General features: G+C 35.1%; 1 protein-coding gene across 1 annotated transcript in view; it reads right to left on the reverse strand.

The window, feature by feature from the left end:
* Positions 1-23,151, reverse strand: part of RYR2 (ryanodine receptor 2) — a 682,530-nt gene that overhangs the window by 51,745 nt on the left and 607,634 nt on the right. The window contains exons 82-88 of the mRNA XM_070228795.1: positions 18,374-18,473; positions 17,375-17,454; positions 14,252-14,328; positions 13,393-13,466; positions 3,523-3,603; positions 2,636-2,724; positions 731-859 (exon numbers count right to left, since the gene is read on the reverse strand). Coding sequence (XP_070084896.1) covers positions 731-859; positions 2,636-2,724; positions 3,523-3,603; positions 13,393-13,466; positions 14,252-14,328; positions 17,375-17,454; positions 18,374-18,473 — 630 coding nt within the window. The remainder of the gene's footprint in view (positions 1-730; positions 860-2,635; positions 2,725-3,522; positions 3,604-13,392; positions 13,467-14,251; positions 14,329-17,374; positions 17,455-18,373; positions 18,474-23,151) is intronic.

Genomic DNA, 23,151 nt, shown 5'->3' on the forward strand with positions numbered 1-23,151 from the left:
AAGAAAGAAAGGAAAGAGGATGGACTGGTTTCTAGGATGTAGCAAAGTTTAGTTGGTTGAAAAAAACCAGAATTTCATAAAATCTTTTAAAAATCTGCAGTTAAGACTAGAAGCTTAGCCTAAGGGGAATATAAAACAAACCAATGTAAAAGAAAAAGGCATATTCTTCGAGGTATTTGGAATCTTACCTACAACATATTGTACATTAGATAATTATATATATAAATATATATATATATATATATATATATATATATGCAGACACACACACACATACTAAAATGAGGTTTGTAAACACCATTCTCTTTTTTATGAAGTTTCTCTGAAGCCTCTTCCTCACTTGTACTGGAATACTATAAAGAGTGGTTTAATGCTCTGCCTTCTCTCCCTCCTCCCTCTCTCTCGTGCTTCCTTCCTTAATACTTATTGAGTACTCAATATATATACCAGGCCCTGGAGATACCAGAGAATCACCATCATGATATGTGCCTCGAAGGTGTTAGTAACCCCATCTGCCAAATGGTAAAGCAGGTTCATTCCACATAAATTCACACTTAACCTAATATTTTCATTGTAGTTGTTGGCTAAGAATCTATGGAGGGGGTCACCAGAAATGTGAATGATGTCAGGAAAATACTTTAGGCATGTTGTATTTTTCCACAGAATTCAATGCTAACTAGTTGACTTTTTTCTTTCTTTCTTCAAACGGCAGAAACTCTTAAATGTTTACCTGAATATACTCTGTGAGAGTGTTGAAGACTTGTTTTGCTACTTGAATTGCCTTGGAGAAATTCCGTTGTCCTTGCTCATCAATAACATCTTTCCCAGAGTAATACCAATAAAAATCACTAATCGATTCCTGGAAAACAGAGACAATAGGATTAAAGCACATTCTGAAGCTATTATTGACCTGTCCAGTTTTGGACTCTATAAAAGGAAATCATTTTAAATAACAGATTTGGAAGCAAATATAAATATCTGTGAATTAAATACTGTTCTCAATGATTTTCCTATATATACAATATAGCAACGTGCTCCTTAGATATAAATAACAACTGGAGAGAAGATAAGAAGCAGAAAACTTAGCTTTAAAACTGACTTTCTGTCTCTGATGACCCTGAACTTCAAAAACATAAGGGTCTATAAGATTAATGGGTATTTATTCATCGAACCAAGTTAGATGTTTACTACGTGAGCACAGAAGTTAGAGAAATTATGGAACAATATTGTTTTGATTATGGACATCCAGCCTCTTGTGTCTCCAGCAAAGCCAATAACACGTCCTCGGTGAGAAATCCAGGATGGTCCCTGCTTTGGTAACTGACTCTGAAGAAACTGACTGGACTACTTACAAATACTGATGACAACTGTAAACAAACATCTAACTAAGATGAATCTTTCCAACAGCATGTTTTCAACAATAACTTACATTGTGAAGGAATTTTAGTTAGCTAAATGAATAATACAAATTAGCACAGCATGTAAAGTACACTTGAGTTCTGAGACGTGAAAGGACTACTACTCAGCCATAAGAAATGACGAAATCCAGCCATTTGTGACAACATGGATGGACCTTGAGGGTATTACGCTGAGTGAAACAAGTCAGAGGGAGAAAGTCAAATACCATATGATCCCACTCATGAGTAGAAGATAAAAACAACGAAAAAAAACAAAAAACATAGCATTGGAGATTGGACTGGTGGTTACCATTGGGGAAGGGGGGAGGGGGGAGGGCAAAAGGGGTGATTAGGGTCACATGTGAGGGGATGCACTATAATTAGTGTTCGGGTGGTGAACATGATGTAATGTATCCAGAATTTGAAATATGATGTACATCCGAAAAAAATAAAAATTAAAAAAAAAACAAAAGTCACAAATACGGTTTCAGCAACACTTCTTGATGTACTTACTTCAAAAATGGACTTTTCTCCCATTAAGCTTTAAGTAAAATAGTGGTGTGCTTTTAAGTTCTTGAAGATTAAGGGAAAAAGTGAAAGTCTGAATGTGCAGCTTTTACAAGTACTATACTCATAAATAAAACAAGGGACATAAAGGTCATTGAGGGTTCTCATTATTTAGGTGGCCTACACCTTCAGATTCAGTTTTATTAAAATGTAAAAGATTAGTACAATATCAGGGAGATTTTAAGCAATGGAGTATTAAGCTGAATTTTAAAATTAATTCAAATATTAGGACAGCTGAAAAGAACTAACCTTAGGCTATTAAATTTAAGTATATGGTAGGTAGTTTGAAAGCGCTTTCTCATGCCTAAGAATGTTTCAAATATCCTTCCCCTGCTTATCTATCAACTGTAGAAGAAGGATCAGAGCATGTAAGTGCTTTACAACACGAAAATGAATTTAAAATGCCATCAAGCTAAAAATGGTAGGAAAAAAAATCCCCACTTACAGGAAGAAAATAATGAGCAAAGTAGGAGCCAGGATCAGAGGCAAAGACAACAGTGGCAGTTTCACCCTAAGACTTGGTGATAGCTTGTGATCAAAGACAAAATATCTAAAAAATTCTGTCTAGTCATAAATCAAAACACATTAAAACATGGCAGATCAACAACTCTGCCATATTATCTCAACTAACCGACCCCTTCAATTTGTTACTAACACATAAGGCAACGTACCTGCACCCTCAGTAGGTAGTCTACAGTCGAGATGATTATGTTGACAGTTGTATTATTGCCAGTCTGAGTTCTCAGATAATTTTGAAAATCTATATAAGATCAAAAGACATTATTAAAGCTCATTCAAAAGTTTAAAATTGAGTTTGAATTATTCGAGGAAATCCAAAAGCAAATGATGTCTCCAGTAAAATAACTGTGGTTTAGAGTAGTGTTTTAATCTGAAATAATTTATATTTTCCATAAAAAGTGAGAGAGGACCCACAGATATATCTAGGTGCTTCACAGACTATCAATTTTGTCAAAGATGTTGCTAATACCCATTTCCTGATTCGTAGCTCTAGAGCTCTGGGCTTGTGAATGACTGAAAGGATGCCCATCCTTTAGAATACAGTAATTAAATTATCTATTCAGTAATCATTTGTTCCTCAGTACTGTGCTCAGTGCTGGGGAAACTGAAATAAAATTAAGATGTAGTTCCTGCCTTCATGGATGCACAGTCTGGTAGAGAAGTAGATATTCAGACAACGAATAGAAATTCATCATGCTAAGTAAGACAATGAAGTAGATGCCCCAGTTAAAGAGAAAGGGTAGAAAAGAAATAAAGCTATATATTCCTCTATAGGTATCTATCTAATCTAGATCTTTCTTTACCTATCACCTGTCTTCTGTAACATAAGAACAACTGATAAGAATTAAGTGAAACAGATAGCACAGGACTTTGACAACAGCACAGCAATATATAAAATGTCACAGTGCCAATGCCTACAGCGTAATGCTCATGAACTGCTTGTTGACTCAAGGGATGGAGCCTAATTGGAACTATCAGGCTCCTGTTATTGCAGGCTTCAAGCTACTTCTTCCACAAGATGGTCTGGGGCCTCACAAACCTGAGTTGTGTCCCTCACAAAGCAGCTGCAGGAAGCGGAAGAGGTCACAGGTGAACTCGTCATCCTGCAGAACCTTTTCTCCTGCAGAAAGTTCAGAGAGATCAGACATTATCAACCACCCGCGTCTGTCCCTCCCTTTCTATCCCCACCTCCATGAAACTTGCATGTTGATCTAGCATCGTTCTGAACCAAAAACAGTCACAAGTCATAGCCACTTTTCTATCTGAAGCTCAGAAGATCATGCGCTTGGCAGATAGATGCATTTTTCTTTGTCAGAAAAGAACATTTGAATCTTAAAACTCAGATTTCTCTCTGTTAAAAGTAGCAGCATGGGTTTGGCAACATTTTAGAAGCAACCTAAGATTTAAACTTTTCTTTTCTTTCTTCTTTTTTTTTTTTTTTTCAGTAAGGTGTATATAGAAATGATCTCTGCACCTCTTATGAATGTTAAGGTTAAATCTGCTTTGTTCCCAGAGCATGACCACATGATTCAATGCAAAGGATCCACTGCATATATAAAATGGGGCCAAGACTTTCCTTTATTAAAGACTAATTAAAGGATTTTTGTGAAAATTGTAAATGACAAGAAAAATGTTTATTTCAGTTAACTCTCTCATAAGCTTGTCTATGGATCTAAAAAAAGAAAAGACTTCTGAAATCTAAAATAGTGATGTCATTGGTTAGAGCATTACTTCCAGAGGAGAGAGAACTGGCAAAGAGACCTAATTCAAAATATTAAACCAAAAGAAAGACTTTGGTGGCTCATGCCATGAGAACTAAACCTAATAAAGAAAGGTGAAAAGAAGGACATCTCATAGGCATCGAAGCTACTCTGCATCATTAAAAACTAAATATATTGTGGGGCAAGGATGAAGCCTCAAAAAAGGGCTTAGATAATTTACCTATATTTCAATTTAAATGTATCTTGATCACAAGTTACTTTGAAAGCAAAAACACAAAGAAGGAAACAAACAGAAAAACAGCACCACACACATGAAAGTCGATTTTTAAAGCACAGAGTGTTGGTGAAAAAAATTTTCAACATTATGAGTGTATGCTCTGGGATCTAAATTTGTTTAGAAAGCAAAATGACAAAAAAATGTTGTTTGGAAAGTGAATGGATGTACTTATGTATTGGAAAAAATAATAATAACTTTTCAGACTAGAAATACTTTGGGCTAATAAAGGAAACTATGCAATGATCATGTGTTTACTTCAACTAAAATTATGAATGATCATAATGACAGAGAGCTGATGGACTTACCAGTCTGCAGTCTGTGACTTTCAAAGTGAGAGGCTTCATATAATGGGAGGGTTAGGAAGCAAAACCATTTTGAAAACTAATATAAACATTAAAAAAAGTACATAAAATCACTGTACTGGTTTCCCTGTTAGCCTGAAAGATATGATATTCGGTGACCAAACTAAAATCACCACGTATACAAAGTATACAAATCAGTCGTGTGAAGTTTAAGTGTTAATTGCACACTGTTTTGAATCTCAATACACGGCTGATAAGCCCATTCCTCAGTGTTTACGTTCATGACAGGATAGGAAAGAAAGGGAGTACATTCTAGGCCAATAAACTAAATTCACTGATGACACTTAGTATCATTTCATGAGCTATTTTAATTGGAAGAGTCTTTAAAATGATATTTAAACCAAAATATTATGAGTTAGTTACATAGACTTATTGGTTCTTTCCCTGTAGGCCCATCTAAAATTTAGTTTGTTTTCAGAAAGTCGAATCAATAAACCATGTACATCCTTTTAATGTTCATATATTCAATGTGGAATAAGTAACCCTTGATAGAAAGTATTCAGAAAAGTTAACACTGAAATAAATATCATATAGTCTACCTGTGTACCTAAAAATGTCCTGCACAATGTACACTGATTTATAACACAAGGTTTTATTTATTGTTGGCATGCATAGTATTTTCTTGACTGTATACCGAAACACATACAAGTAATTTCGCTTACATAAGGACACACTGCACACAGCAGAACAAGAGGGAGAGAAGAGAGGGAGGGGGCAAGCCTTCATTTACCATCACGTGATACCAGGGTGCTATTGCTTAACGAACACATTACTATCCGATTAAAATGCTGCCATTGCCCATGCTGCATGTAGGTGGTGCAGTAACAGAGCTGGATGATGGCTTTATGTCTGCAGAAGGTACAGGATCAACAGTCTATTTGGTGATGTATGCAAAAGAAATTCCACTGTAGGATGGAAACTAAGATTAATAACAAATAACAAAATGGAGTAAATGTAGTTGAAAGTGCTCTTACTTTCTTAAGATACTATTTGTAATAGCTGCTCGATGGCCAAATGTAGATATTGTGAAGGGTATTCCTTTAGTTTCATTTTTAATTATAAGGGGCTTATGATTTCTAATACTGTAATAAAGGGAGAGTTATTTCAATATTGTTGCTGACGATGAGTTCATTCTTTGCGCCTTAGGTTACTTATCTGTAAAACGAGAATAATGTGCACTCTCTACCTCACTGGCGCTTCATAATCTATGTGACCATTTTTATCAGTTGTGGAAAGGTTAATATTATTACTAGCAGTGGCAATAACACTAAATAAAGATGGGAACAACATGCCCAGATGATGAATATGGTTATTAGAACATATTCATTAAACGTGTTTATATTTTCAAAAAGCCATCTTAATTTTAATGGACAAAAATATTTTCAAAAACATAAATTTTCAGTTGGAAGTAAAAATTGTTCTAGTCACAACTGGTTTGTCCAATTAATAGAAAAGTACACAAATGTCTGCTCAAGTTCAATACAAACAATTTTGTTCTTATTGGTTACTTAGAATATCTGTGAACATAGCCCAAAGTTCTCAGCCTTATCTCTAGACAAAGCTTAGTTTAATTGTTAATAATTATCAATAATTTTTAATAAAATTAATGAACTAAGTAAAAATACTATCTTTTTTATATATATACACACATAAGTGTGTGTGTATATATGTATATAAACAATTGAATTAGAATAAATAGACTGCAGGAGACTAAGATTCCTTTTGTTGTAGGGTCTTGTCATGTCAATATCTCTAATAATGCAAAGATAAAGGGGTGAGCAGCACGAGGCATAAGAGCGGCCACATCAAATAATTCTCTATAATCTACTGTCAAATGGAACCCAAGAGCCTCCCACTGCCATGGAGGAAATAATTCTGATTACTGATCTTTAGAGGACTTAAATATCTCTTTTGTATATGGCAAAACTGAAGGATTAAGGCTACAAATATTTTTTTAAATAGTGAAAAATCAGGTATTTGATTTCACGTCGGTAGTTTTAATGTTGTTGCTTAAATGACAGAAATATGGCTGCTTAAATTTAATTCAATTCAACTAACAAAGAATAAAAATTTTTAAATGGATTTACAATTAACATTTAGTTTGTGACTACAGCGTGCTGGGTATTGTGCTAGATGTATTTCTCATCATTTCATTTCAAGTTTATAATAATCTCATAAATTAGGTGATATGAATCCCATTTTGTGGTTCAGGAAACAACTGACAAATTCAGTAACTTGACTAATGTCCTATAGCTATTAACTGGTAAAAAATTTGAATCCAGTAAACTTCAATAAACATTCATTAAGTGTCTCCTATAAGCTAGGCACCTTGTGAGGCGCTGGGGAGAAAAAGACTAATGGGTATAATCCCTAACCTCTAGAAGCTCATAGTCTAATGGGAGAGACAGATGATTTCAATATTATGTGGTCTTTCTGAATCCAGTATGCCACAGTTCCTAAACTTCATAAGGTTCATATCAGTAATCAATAAGATCTTTGACCGACAATCATTACATGCACTATACGTAATTTAAGTTGTGAACTCCAACTTTTTTCACCAATTTTAGAACCTGAGGAAAATCATTTTCTAGATATTTGGCTTTGGGAAAGTCAATTCACCTCTCGAGACTTTGTTCCATCATTTTGATATGCGGATTAACAATCTCCCGACCTCCTTACTTCCTAGGGCTGTTGGGATAATCAAATTGGTTCAAACAAGTATAATTGCTTTTAAATATGCAAAGCACAGTAGGAATAAATGTGAAGTTTCAATGATCTGAAGTCGTAAGTTCAAAAGACCTAGATGTCTAAAATAAAGAATTTCAGTGGGTTGCGGCTATGATAAATAATCCATAAATTCCACTAAGTGCATGTATTTAAATTAAGGTAACAACTTGGCACCAGTGCATAAAATGCATTCCTATTTCAGATGCCAAGACAATAAAAATGACCACTGTGTGAAATAAATTAGGTATGTGCCATGGATAACAGGACTCAAGTACACGTTGTCTGTGGAGGAAAAAATCTCTCTGCTTTCAAATGTGATTTGTAGATTGTTTCTCTTATACCCCTCTCTTCATGCCTTTCAGCTCTCGCTACTCTAATTGAAATCCTTACTGTCTTTCATCCATCCCATCCACCAACATCGTGACCGCTCTCCCTGCCTTCAGACTGTGATGCCCATGTTACACACTGTTGCCTAAAACAACAATGGTAAGCAATCCAGTTATAACACCCTACTGATAAACAGATTGATTTCTTTAACAGTAATTATGAAAAATAAACTCTCAAAAACTTCCTACAATCTATCGTTAAACATAACCTCAGAGCTGCCCAGCTGCCATGAGGGAAATGATGCTGGTCTGTCTCTGGAGGACTCAATGTCTATTTAGGACACTAGCATTCCTGAGAAATGAGAACTCTGTACACTTTAATGTCAGTGGATTCTAACATTTTTTGAACATTTTGAACATTCCTGTGGGTAAACTTCCTCTTCAAGGAAAGCCTGTGATGTTGGCTCATGGCTGTAAATAGGTTTCCTCAACATCCTTGCACAGTTTTTCAACTCGGAAGCACTCATTTAAATTCTTGAAGCATTTTTTTTTGAACAATGGATGATAGGAATTTAATTCCAAGTGGATCATCACATAATATATAATATCACATAAGTGTTTCCTATTGAATGGCTCTCCACGGCCTCAGAAAGAAAGTACAAATTCCTTGGCGGGGCACAGAAGGCCTTTTACGGCCTCTCATATACTATCTTTCCATCCTCTAGTCATTCTTTTCTCTTTAACCACACGAAGTTAGTAACTGTTCTCTGACATGTTTTGTATCTTAAACTTTGCATATGCTGTTCCCTTCCATTGGAATGTCTTTATTTGCCTTCCTTATCTATCAGATAAACTTCCACTTCAGGCCATATGTGACTTCTTTTGTTATCCTTCCCCATGCCCCTGGCAGCTATGTACTTCAACTCAGTTTGCTCATACACATTGAGCATTGTTTTGAAGTTATTTGTCTACAAGTCTGTGTACATAATACTGACGCTTAGGACAGTGGCTAGCACAAAGAGCTGCTCAGATTTAAATGAGTACTTCAAAGTTTAAAAACTGTGCAATGTTGTTAAGAGAACCTATTTATGGTCATGAACCAACATCACAGGTTTTCTCTGAAGAGAAAGTTTACCCACAGGAATGGCAGTGTAGTTAGAACTCAGGCTTAGCACCAGCCCACTTGTGAAAGGACTTTGAAAATCTGGGGTGAGAGACAGCCAATAAATAATCAAGCCCTAAAAATACCAACAAAAAATTAGGGTAACCAGTATCTAAAAATTGCTTTCATGATCTTTTTGATTAATTAATTAAAAATTAATACTTTTTGCTTCAATTTCACATAAACTTGAGGAGGTCACTATAAACACATTAATAAGAACCTCAGTTAAACACATTATCAGATACAGATAGAAATTTAGGAAGGTTAATGGGTAGTTAATGGTTTATATAAAATTTTAAAAAATCAATTTCTGAGGAATCGGGTAAGCTTCAAAACTTTATCTCGCTTATGAAGTCTAGGACCACTGCAAAACAGCCAAAAAGTAAAATGGAATATCTCCAACTACATTCCAAGAAGTTTGAAAGAAGGAAAATTGCACTTTCAAGCTCAAAATGATTTAGTAATGAGGCTAAATGGTTCTGAGGAAAACAAAAATTAAAAATCCAAGAATGGAATGAAGTTTTAAATACTCATGTAGGTTTTTGGTTTTGAACTTCATTATGTGTTAAAAGAAAACACATATGACTAAAAAATATACAGAGGACAACACTGAGCACATCACAAATCTACCAAACACACTTGCTGAAGAACCTTTTCTTTTTAAACAAGTGGGAGGTCCGGGCTTTGATAAAATGGAGGAAATCTGGTAAAGGAGGAATGGGGACACAACAAACTCACGTGACAATAATAGCAGTAGAAAAAGGAATATAAATGATTAGTCTGAAATCTGTATATACAAACCTTAAAGAAACACATATTTCCTAATGGCATCTCAGTAACAGATTAGGAATATCATTTGTAACTATAAAAAGTTCAAAAGTGATTTTAAAACTTCAACAATAAATGCAAAAATTGGCAATAGATCAGTGTCTTCGAAGGGAGTGAAGTGAAGGGGCAAAAATAACACCTGTGTGAAAATGTCGGACAAAAAATAAGCCCCAAAGAACACTAATAGATGGGGGGAAAGGGACTTGGTTCATGGCACTGGTACATTAAACGGTGGGAGGCCGAATGCCTGCGATTCAGTCTTGTCCCAGCCATTTTGCTATGTGACCCTGGACAAGTCATGTAACCTTTCTGTTCCTCAGTCTCCTTATCTTTAAAATGGAGACAATACCTCATTGGAGGGCTGTGGGTATCTAAAGTTCAGGCATTTAAGTTATACATTTTCCATACCTATACAACTTATGGCTATTTTACCTTCATTAGGAAAGATTTAGCCTAATCAAGACCGTTGGTTAGGATGCAGAAGACTTCGATCTATCAGATTATTTTCTCCGTGTGGAGCCTATACTGTCCAAGCCTCAAGCTCTGAAACACTGATATCACTAACAGATTTAGATTTTTCAGCCTTTTCTAGATATTCCAAGAGGGATGACAGATTTTCCTTCTCCTATGAGGGTACAAACTTTTCTTAACTTTTGTAGAATCTGGAACAAAAGAATGGCCATGTAACAGAAATGTTTAAAACATGCCAAAAGATCGAGTCAGAATAGGGATCCTTAATCTAGGAAATAGTGTAATATTAATAGAGCTAATGAGTTGCCCTTGCATGTTCTCCTAATAGGTCTCTTGAGTAAGGCAACAGTGTGTATTCAGAAAGCACAATTTAATCTCTAAAGCCTTGTTGACATACTATGTACTATTCAAAAATCTCATCTCTTCTTTATTACTGTTGTATATAATGTCTTTCAGAAACTACTTTGAAATAAAAAAGCCATCTTTGTAGTTCTATTAGTTTGAGGAGTAAATATTTGCTACTGGTTTTTTTTTAGTTCAGTTTCAAGAATGAAAATTAGTTTTTATGTTAAGAAGGTTTTTAATGGGGGATATTTTCAAAGGAGTAGAGAAAAACTCTGTAGATCTCTCAATACTTGGAAGGGAATTGGCAGAGCCCAGTGGCCAAGAGGAGACTCAGCTGGTCACAGCCCACCGTGGGTCACCACAGATTTCCCATGCACCAGTTGGTGCAGCCATAAAGCCACAGGATGTCCAAGACAGAAACGCCACAGGGAAACTACCGCACACATTCTACGATTCATTCATTTACACAATTGCAAACACTGAATCCACCAGAAATTTTTTTAAATGAAAGAAACAGAACAAAACAAATCCAAAAACAATTTAAATGCTCGTTGCCCCTTCATTTCTAATATTTTAATAACTGCACATTCTCATAGGAAGAAGAAAAAAAAGGAAAGCTTGATATATAAATTTTTAAAATAATAGGATGCATAATGATGGTAATTAAATAATCTACTTGTTAAAATGGTCTATAAAAGGAAAAAATGCACAAAAAACTATCACTACCAAGACTGTACACAAAGCTAACAAGAAATAAAAGAGCAAATAAATAAAAGACGGTTCATTTTTAATAATTACCACGCTCATGAGTGATGACTGAGGAAGAGAGGATAGTACATTTAGAGTAGTCGAAAGAAAAGGAAATGGGGAAAAAGAAAGAAGTTGAGATTTTGTTTTTGTTTTGCTGTTTGTAAGGAAATAAAAAAAAACGTGTTAATCGGTTTGGGCAATTATATTTATGTGTGTGTTGAAAAAGAATAAACAAACCAATCTCATATTGAGAGATGAAATAAATTCTCATGTCAGAATGGTCACTCCAGGAAGCTATTTCTGATTTGGGACTCACAAATATTACTCCAATCCATATCCGGCTGACAGAAGAGGAGACCCAGTCAAATAAACCTGTGTGGCCACTATCCTTTGTGGGAACTGCTATGAAGGGTGACTAAGAACGATCAACAGAATTGTGTTCAGAGCCTCTGGAACTTTAGGTAATAACTGTGGGGAAAAATGAAATTGATTTCTAATTCCAAGACAAGGAAGTCAGACTGTGGATGAGAATTCATTCGCTTTCAGGTCCTTTACATTTGGAAAATGCCCAGGACTTCCGTGAGATGCTAGGGACAGGCAAATACTGGGCCCTGAAATTTGTAGTGGCTCTGAGTTTCCCATATGGGGCCTTCAGGTCGGCTGCTGCAATTGCTGACACAAACATTAGTAACAAAGAGATTTGGCTTCATATTTATTTTCAGAAAACCTAAGTAAGCTTACAGTGCTGCTGGTGATTTTTCTGGAAGGTAGCTAACACAATTAAGTAACTGGATGACTAATATTTAATCCTTGAACCTATACCTTCAAGTACCAAGCTGAAAATAAAATCACACAGAAGCCATATAGGACTAGCCCTGTTAGAATAGGTATAAATGACATCTTTAAAATACAGTAAGAGAAATGCAGCTAATTTTTTTCCCTATTGTGAGAGCAAAAATATACAGAGGTAATTAGCAAGAATAGTTAATCCTAAAATATTTCAGAAAGGCCAGCAGACTACAAATGTCAGACGGGAGAAACTCTAGTTTTTGCAACATGATTAGGTTTATAGAAGAGTCAATGTTCCAAAACTAATACACTGATAAGATGACAACTGCAAACCAGACCAAACAAACAAAAACAGATAAACACAGAGGGCCTTGCTAAAACTAAATTAACTTTAAAATCAAACACAAAAGAATAAAAATAAATCAAAACAAAAATATTGCAGATAATTATTTTCTTAACAAATACTAAAAGGAATGCGCAGCAATAGTTGTTTCTTCCTTAAATACACTGTGTGCTAAGTTTTCTAGTTTATACACACATCTATTTACAGAGAGAAAAATTCTAAGATTATGTGAGTCATTATTTTTGTGCACATGTAAATTAAGTGATCAGAGTTATTTAAACACAAAAATGACTTTAATTTCTTTCATCAAACAACTTGGACTTGCAAAGACATACGGATATGTGAGAGAGAAGGATGACTGTGCTAAAAGGGAGGAGATGGTAGGAACAGTGATAGAGTGGAGCATCTGAAAGGATTACTATCCTAAGGAGAGAGAAGAATCAGACAGCCTGACAGTTTGCTAAAGTGGCCAAAGAAAGTCACACATTCTCTAATTAGATTCATCCATGTGCTTTATAATTTTATAGATAACTCTCTAATAAGGGATCTTTTTCTACTACCCAACTAGGGGAAAGGCCACCGAGGGCAGGTCTGGGACAGAGGGGGGGTTAACGACTGACGTGGGAGGGCTGGATTTATGGTGTGATCTGTGTGCGTGTGCAATTATGAACTTTAAATGAGTCACGTAAGCATTATGTCCATCTAAAAATAACTTTGCATCTCTCTGTATTGAAAAGGTCATCGATAACTGACTCATTTCAGGGAAGAAAGGGAAACAGGTGATCTTTTTAATTTAAGTGATTAATACCTGATCCTTCCTCTGTCACCATTCCAAGTCCCTCAGCCTTGTTTTGTCGCTCAAATGCATTTAGGTCAAGGACACTAAAATAACAGGGAGAAAACATTTAGAGGGCTAACAGAAAATTTTGTTTCTTCAAGAGAGCAAATGTCTAAAAACCATATATCTTGAAATGTGAACCAAATGTTACCACATACTGAAAACATGGCCCAATTCAATGTCTACCAACCATAATTTTCCAAGCAGCAGACTAGTCTCTCCCCAGGGCCTACACTGAAATGATCCACGTGAAGCTCAGACAGCAGGCAGTAATGGGTTTCAACTTTGGGAGTGCATTACAAAATTAGCAGACACACTGAAATATAATTATAATAATCATGTTTTTCCAGTTGGAATAGCTTATTACATTAAGTGTGTGTCAGTTTCCGTGATCAAATGCTGTCTGAATGATTTTAAATATTGTAAAAAATAGAAAATGATTATCACAGTTAGTTGGTTAAGGATCATTTATTTGGGGAAAATGAGAAATGCTCTATAAGCTCCCAAATAAAACAAAATAATTTCTTTTTTCTCTTTTAAAAATCAGACTCTACTCATTTTCAAGTATGCAGAACACACATTAATTCTCAAAGGTCCCCATTTAAGCACAGGGAAGACTATTTTAAGACATTCTTAACGTTGAGTAATTTAGTAATTAAGATATTACTAACACCTAACAAGGTAGAAAATAAGACACTACCTATCGTCCCACTTTAAAGTGTGTTTAATCATTAAAAATTCTTCTATGCATAATTATTGTCAGTAATGTAAAACAAACACTTTGAAAGGCACATTGAGTAGACCCAAAACAGGGAGAGTGTGTGCTTACCTACATGACTGCATCAGGCCAGCAAGGCTCTGGAAGAAGCCCACATCCTTTTTCTCCTTGAGGTAGTCAAGCATTTTCTATAGTAAATACATAAACCATATGGCCACTGAACACAAATTTTGCCTTTCGTTAAATAAACAAAGAAACAACAAAAACATGCTTTCTATTCTGAAATAAAGATAAAAAATATTCAGTGCATACAAATATTACTATTGTCATCTTTACCATGAAACAATGACAACTGTGTCAAAGCAAGACAGTTGTACGTTTTCAATTGCAGCAGTACATAAACACGGCTTGGCACAGGGGAGTGGCTCTACATAACCACCATAAGCATTATAAATACACTCAATTCTCTTCTAGTCACTCTTTAAGCATTTGGAGATTTAGATACTTAGTTCAAATTTACTGGGAAGAAGATCCATCTGGAGGTTATTCACAGATTTCCATACAAAAGTGAGTTCCTTAAACAGCATTATAATCCCAGAGTTTTGACTACCGTATGCTAATGACAGAGACAGAAATTCAGTTTCCATTACCACACAAGGAATGATAGGAATCATTTGACTATTAAATTTTTCTCCTCTGTCCTCAGAATGACATCCAGACTCTGGTCAAAATTTTGGTTAAACGTAAATATAAAAAGTGCTAAAGCCACGCATGGCTCTGTCTTGTTAGCTGATTGGCACACACCATAAAGAAACAGTTATTTTGAATGTGGATAAAATGTGTTGGAGGTTTCAAACAAGAAGTACATACAAGATGATAAGATGATAGAAGGCATACCAAAGGTTATAAGAAAATAAAGATACTGCTCTTTACAAATATTGAATAGATGAGAATAATTCCTACCATCAATGCTGTCTAAACAGGGCTCAGCTTAGCAGTCAAAATTTTGGTAGTAATCTTTTTTTAGTAATCAGAATCAAAGGTAATATAAAACTAAATATGTAAATGTTGCATACACACACAGATAGTATATGTATATATATATGCACATATGCATACAACTTCACATGCATATATACACACATACACGCACATATGTACACGCAGATACACAAAAACATATAACCATTTTGGGGGCATGATAACATTGGTCTAATAAAACATGAAACATTTATTAATCATTGGTCTTTTAAAACAAAAAGCGGCTTACAGGGTCAAAGAGAGGCGGTGGAATATATATCTGAAGGTTTAGAGAGAAAAGAAAAATTTCTGTATAAACAAGTACATATATTACATGACCTCTCAAGGTTCCTTTCAGCTCCAAGGATTTATGAATATATATATACTATACAATTAAGGTCTTGAAGTAAAACATAAGGCAAGGGAAATTATTTTCTGATAAATATTGTAGAGAGATTAGGTAGGTTCTTTAGGTATTCTTTCTTTTCCTTTCTCTTTTTTTTTTAATGCCATGTAGTCATTTACTATGGAAATCCAAAAGGACATTTCTAAATTGGATGGGAAAAAAGACATCTTTATTTCCACTAACTTCTAACTCAAACTTAGCATTCTTTTCAACTATTAATCTAGGCAACAAACACAAGTAAGATTAGCAGTGACTATGATTTTGTCACCAATAGAAATTCCAGATATTTTCATATCACATTACAGTTGTTACAGCTATTTTAAAATATTTAGACTAATCATTCTTTCTCAATAATTATTAGAACAAGCACTAGATTTCTTATTTAATGAGTTCACAAAGAAACACATATTACTTTACCAGAAACCTGTTTTATAATATTTTGGTAACCACATTTCAATATACTTGGTTTCTTTTGTAAACCTGTGCAATTTTACTTTGTGTGTTTATAAACATTACACCAAGAGGAGTCCAGAGGCTTCAGCAAACTATAAGAGGCACTAAAAAGAAACCCTGGCTTAGATTATGTCTATGTTCTCTTCCAGTCCTAAAATGTAATGATGATATTTACAGACAAAAATATACAATTTGAGAAAAATGCAAAGATGAACTTTTCAGCCATTCTGGGTTGCTACATAATCTAGTCTAAAACTTTACCAATCTAAAAGCCACCTTCCAATTTTCTCTGCTTTTCTTTTCTCAGACTCAAAGGTTTTTAGCAGCGCATTCGTGGCTCTGACCCACTGTCGTGATTCTGAGGTTCGTAGTGGCTTGCAGTCAGACATTCTTAGGTTTTCCTTAGCCTCTCTTTCCTTCTGTCAGGGGAGCCCTTTACCTGCCTCACTAACACTTACGCAAGAAAGAATGGTTATTAGTTCCATGTTCACGCACCATGCTTTCTCATTCAGAAGCCAGGATATAAAAATAAGAGATAGATTTTAGTCCTGGAAAAACATAATCTGCTGCTTAAATTATGTTTTGTTTTGCTGCTTTTCAATTAGCATAAGATATTCTTCTGAGCTCAGGGCCACACTGAAGGCCATGCAAATGGTGTCCCCGAGGTGTGCAACGCACAACCTGTGCCAGTCTGTTTCTGCAGTTTTTTTCAGTTACTCAGATACTCTTATTCTAATAAACCCACAAACCGTGGCCTTCATTTGGATATAGAGATGGCATCCTTTGTCAGAACTGGTTGAAGTTACTAAAATCCCAGCCCAGATCATGTCTAAATTTTAAACAGAGCATAGCTACAAATCTTGATTGGGAAGTGATTTTCTTGTCTTAAGAGACTAGAAAGAACTACAGCTAAGAGAATTAGCAGTGCATTTTTCTGACATGTTAACCTAGGAGCAGGCTTCATGCTATATATACAACAAAATCCTGAGAATCAATTTATAGAAGGTATAACACCATAAAACATGTTACCAAACTAGGCTCTGTAGGTAAGAATATTTATTTTTCACTATTAAAACAAACCAGCTGGTTGCATTGCAAATGACATGACCAAACAACATGACTTCAGACTTCTAAAGAGAGCTAGTGCCCCACATGGGGTGTTCAGCGTACTCCTTAGAAGATATTTGGATACTGGGACAAGATGACCATAAAATAAAGACAGATTTTAGATAGAAAATGAAAAATTTTACAACTAATAACTCTTTTAGGATGACTAAAATAGTTCAATAGGATGACCATTTATTTGATGTCCATTTATTTGAAAGTACACTATGTGAATGGCGTAACGACATTACCTGCTGTACTGTAGAGTTCCCACCATTTAAGATAGCAATTCCAAGTTTCAAAGTAGCAGCTACCATTGGTCCAGTTTCACCTTAAAAATACAAAAAGTAGTGTTCCTTAAGTTATTTTACCTGCTGCATTAATCTATTCTTTCTCAAAATGTACACTTTTAAAAATATTATTACACCCCTACAAATTGGTAAAATGGTAGAGTGGGACAGACTGACTTATATACCCCCCAAAATTAGAAGAGTACTAACGCATATTTTGCCATCAACAGTTTTACTAAATTCTCTATGTTATATTCAAGAATTGACTATATGAGGACATAGAAAAAAAGAATAGGAAGAAACAATTGATTTTGAAATACTGAGACCTAAAATTATTGAGATTCAAAACTAATCATGTGTGTTAAAATAATATTGAAATGAATATAAGCCACTTAAAATTGCCTTTAAGGAAAATTTCTCTCCATCCTCACTTAACAATATTATGTTTGAACAATTTTCATTTCATCACTTTTCTCTTAATATGTTTATAGTCTTGCTTTATTAGGATGAGGGCCTGAGGGCCAAGTCCAGCTTGTCACCTGTTTTTGTAAATAAAGTTTTATTGGAAAACAGCCACACTGTTTCTGTATTGTCTCTAGCTGCTTTCATGCTAGTTGTGACACACTGCACGGCCTGCAAAGCTGAGAATATTTACTATCTGGCCTTTCACAGGGAACATTTGCCCACCTCTGATTTATACGATCGGTTTGCTAGAATTGAGTCACAATTTAATTTCTAAAACTTAATGAACAGAAATCAACCTTTTAGTAAGACTCTGAAAAGAAAAAGCAATATTGGACTTGGTAAATAGGAGCTCACATTTTGTGAAGTCACTTGACCTAGTCATGAACAAGAAATTCAGGGATTAAATAAATCAGCAGAATTTAAATAAGGGAGGTCCTAGAGAGTAAAGTGGAAATCTGAAATATAAAGCCTTCCAGGGAGAGTAATGAACCTCACCTTTGCTGGCACTGATGGTCTGCAGCACCATCTCGGCAGCCCCGCGGTCGTGGAGCCTGGCTTGTTGGTATAGAAGCTTTTGCTTTTCCATTTCTTTTTCCTGAACACAAATCCCAACCATTTATGTTGTGGCTATCAGTAAGCACAGCAGCTTTCTATAAACCATATTTTTAGTCATCTCTTCATGTTTGGGCTCTATGACAACATTATGGACCATTTCAACACCAACAATGTTATTATACAGATAGTAACATATTCAACTCTTGATTTTCCCCTTTATATTTTTCTTGATAGACTTTTGGTACTGGTTTATCAGGATAGATTTTCTCAATTTTAATTATTTGATTAGTCCAAAGCCTGTACCATAGTTTTGAAGTACTGTACTTCAGCAGTGAAACTTGCACTTTCTGAATTATACATTTGTGCATCAGTTTGTCACGTTTTTAATAATCTCCCATGTCATGGCCATAACTTGATACTGCTCAGCAAATGGCTTGAGTTGCAAGGTATCACTGAATGACAGAAAAACGTTAACTGAGACGTGTTGGAGTTTAAGCAAAATTGAAAGCTGACATGGATCAAAAGGTAGGCTTCAACTAAGTGGTGGACTTAGGATAGAGATCTCCCCAGTCACCCCCCAAGAATAAAAGAAGCAATGTGCCTTTATATTTTGTATTCTCTGGTGGTAACAAACAATACTGCATGGTGCTGCTAGAGCAATGGCTTGAGTTCTTTTCCACTTAAGCTACCACTGAAAACATAAAGAAGAAAATAAAAATAAAATATAAAGGCACAGCAAGTTCAAGACTGGTAGGATCATTCACTTGAGCTATCCAGTTCGCTGGAGAATTGAGACGGAACTAAGCAGTATAAGTTGCAGAATGAAAGTTGCATAGAGCCCTATGACAGCGAGTCCATCAAATGGCGTGGTAGAGAAGCTTAGTCAATGGGACATGAAACGGTCAATTAGTATCATGTCCATAAACACAACGGCCAAAACATATATGACCTAAGAGCAGGAAGAGCTGCAGCAGAAGTAGCCAGAGTGACAGCTTTGCTGCCATAAACTTTCCATCCAAAGTACGGAAAATAGACACTGGAAGATGGAAGAGGTTTAAAAAATGAAGGCTTGCTAGTTACAGAGTATGAAAAATAAAGTAAACTAAAAGGAGGGGAAAAAGAAATGGGCTCAAACAAATGAAAAAAGAAACCTTTAAATCAAAAGCAACCAACACAGACATTTATGCTGTTACCAGAGAGTTCTCGCCGAGGCTGGCAAATTTGTTTCTTAAATCTTTGATAATATCGTGCTGCGAAAACAAAATTGATCAGGGTTTTTTTTCACACTATAGTTAGAGCTCCTGTGGTTAAATTTTTATTTTTTCTTAAATTATGTGATAGGCCTAAATGGAAGCAGAGAAAAGAAAAAAAAGGCAGCTTTGCTTTATATGTAGCCATGCTAACATCTAAAAGGTTTGCCTTCATGTTTAAACCTCTTCCTGTGAAGTCAAAAACAAAACGAAAACAAAACCACACAGACACACAAAACCATATTGTCATTACAACACAGTTTCAGAAAAACCGAAAGAAGAACCTTTCGTCTGCTCTTTAGGTGTTGTTTAAAATTGGTGAGCAACATTTGATTCTTCCTTTTAGACCCAACAATCTTTCACTTTCCTCCCATTGCCGGAACTATAGATGGAACTTTCGCTTCCCAGCTTAACCAACTCCTTTTGTAAGAGTTTTCCAGTGAGACAATGATACGAAATTATTGGCTTAACCAACTGCCCTATTGTTCTCAACAACTAAGAAGCCAAGGAAGTTACAAAGAGCAATTCTTTTATTGACCCAATAGAACATATAAAGATAGTCAACAGGAAATCCAAAGAAGACAGAAGATGGGAACATGCCATACATTCTTGAGGAAAACAAAATGAAACTCTCTGCCATTTGTGCTCCAAAAGTAGGTAGACCAGCTCAAAGATTTGCCAGAACAACTTGAATAAAAGATTTTCAGTTCCCAGTATCCTCTTCAGTAACTGAAATTATGTATGACGGATGGGCATCAGGAGGATAAAGAAATAGGAGATCAAGCTGCCTTCTTTAAAAAATAAACTGCTTGGCAAAGATCACTCTCATTGCTCTTATATAGCATCTAAATTTCAATAATAATGAATATTTCAGGGGAGATGATGAGACTCACTTGGAAAAAATATTGAGCTGAAAAAGATATACTGATCTAAAGCAGAACTTATACGTCACAAAGAGTGGTCAGGTCAACCTCTCTCTTGAATTTCCTCTTTGTTAGATTGAGTTGGAAGCTTGCTCTTCAGATGCCCTTTTATATTATTTCTTTTGGGGACTTTGTCCATTGAGAACTACCTCTGGGTATGTAATTTAATCTCATCATTGGAAATTTTATTACAACATAAGAAAACAAAACCTTGAAAGTTAAACCAGAAAGTTTTCAGACAATAAAATGATGGATTATGTGGAAAGAAAAGAACTTATTTTATTTTAAATTTACGGCACATTAGCTTTTCTAAGCAAATTGAAGACAGATCTTTTAAAAGTACCTTACTCAGGGAACCAGCACTTTGAAAGTACCTTTTTAAAGCACCTTTTTAAAAGGAGGGTTTCCTGCCCCACCCCAGATTCTGCTTAAACTGCAAAAGGGTCTTAAACATTATGCCTTCAACCTGCAACAAAGAATTATCAGCTGTTATCCTAATGAGAAATTTATGACTATTTTCAAGGTCAAAGATGATCATAAATCAGAACCATGATCAAATCACAGGCGTTGAAGGGAAGTATTCAACATCATGATTTGCTTTTAGTATAACTGAAGTTTATAATAAAATTGTTAATATTCTTCCATTTTTTCCAAGAGTATCTCAAGTTTTTAGCACTTGATCAGGGGGAAAGTAGAAAGGCCTAAAGAAAAAAATCCATTTCAACAATTTGCCTTATATGAGAAAAAATATTGGAATAAGAAGAATAAGAATACACTGTCCCTTGCTTCTTGATGGAGAAAGTAGTTTATTCCTACAACAAAGTTGAAAAATGTATTTTAAACCAGGGCAGCCTGATGACAGCAAAGAAATTCACATTGTTCCTGAAGGACCTTCCTCGGTTACATGGACATGGAGGCAGCATTGTGCATCACAGGCTGAGGCTACTAATTCTACAGTCTGTGCATTATGCCAAATGAGCCCCGTTGGCTTGATTTTTTTTCTTTGCTCTTCCAAGTTTTCAGCAAGTGCTGAAAAGGTTTTCACAACGTTTTCCTTTTAAGCTGCATGTGGCGATAGTTATAAGTGAATAGAAATTTCCAGAAGCTGAACTCTTTCTAAAAATATTTCCCACAATTTAGTAATGTTATAAGTCAATATTAAATATTCTTATTTGGCATCTTAAATGTAGTCATAATCTACAAGGAGATGTTGAATCTCAATATTATAAGAAAAAAGATTGAAATATGGAAGATTCAGTTGGATAACTATGAGACAAAGATGAAAGGCAGTGAAATGCTACTAATAATTTCGTTTATAACACAAACAGGCCAACTCAGACTAAGGAAAAACGAAAGTATAGATAACAGTCTTATTCTCCACTTCAATTAATTCTGTTCTATATTCCAACTTCCGAAACTATAGATTAGCCACATTCATATAGAGATGACTCACAGTGCTAGGAAAACACTTATAAGATTATAACTTTAGTTAATAATGGATGCTTCCTCAAACTTTTGGATTTTAAATTTAATTTTTTTAAAAATAAAGAAATGTATATGGAGTTCCCTAGAAGTAAAGCTCCATGACAAAAGGGGCCATAGCTGGTTTATTTGTCTGATCCACCCTCACCAGTACGCATATACTGTATATCCAATACAGTTCCTTGCACATAAAAGATGTTGAAGAAAATGTGACTGAATAACAGAACTAAATAATGTGATATCACTCAGTGTGTATGATCAACCTGAATTTTATAAATGTTTTCATTTGAAGAGCTACAAAGCTAGTCCAATGTGAAACTTTATTCAGTTCACTTTCAGTACATGGTCTAAGAAGTCTAGGAGTATACATCCACGAACCAAGAATAATTCTCCAATTGTAGTTTTCAGCTCATTTAATTTTTTGTCTGTACCCCTCATTATTACCCATTCTCTATGCTGCTGAACTATCAAATCTTTTAATAATCTTCCAGAGTTCTGCTTCTCAATAGGATGAACATAGTTTCTAATGTTCTCTCTTTATCAAAAAAGAGAAAAATGTTTTCACCCAAAGCAAACTTTATTTAAATGCTGATCGAAGTTTTACTGATAAATGATCGAAGACGACAAGAACACTAAACCAGAGCAACGTAGTTCAATTAATGTTTGGGAGGCTCTGAAGTTTCGATGTGCTGTGTAGTGTGACTTTATGGCTTACTTCTTCCTGTACCATATATACTTGCATTTCGGTTGGAAGGTTGTTTCCCCTGGATTCAGCATGTTTAGAACTAATTAATACTATGCTAAAGCAATAAAACCCAGGTGAGCTGAAATAATTCTATATTATAGGGTCCTGATGACAAAATTTATACTACTCTACAAAAAGCTCCACTAACAAAGTACAAAATGAGAGGAAAGAATGACTTACTCTAAAAATCAAAGGTTATCAAATTAGCAAAGGTAGGTTGACATCATTGGAATGTGGTTTATCCTGAGCACAAAATGGATTTAACAAGCCTTCCTTTGCCTACTTGTTTGTTTGTTTAAGCCTTAAAAGCACTGGATA

This window comes from Equus caballus, chromosome 1, assembly GCF_041296265.1.
Source record: "Equus caballus isolate H_3958 breed thoroughbred chromosome 1, TB-T2T, whole genome shotgun sequence".
Lineage (NCBI taxonomy): Eukaryota > Metazoa > Chordata > Mammalia > Perissodactyla > Equidae > Equus > Equus caballus.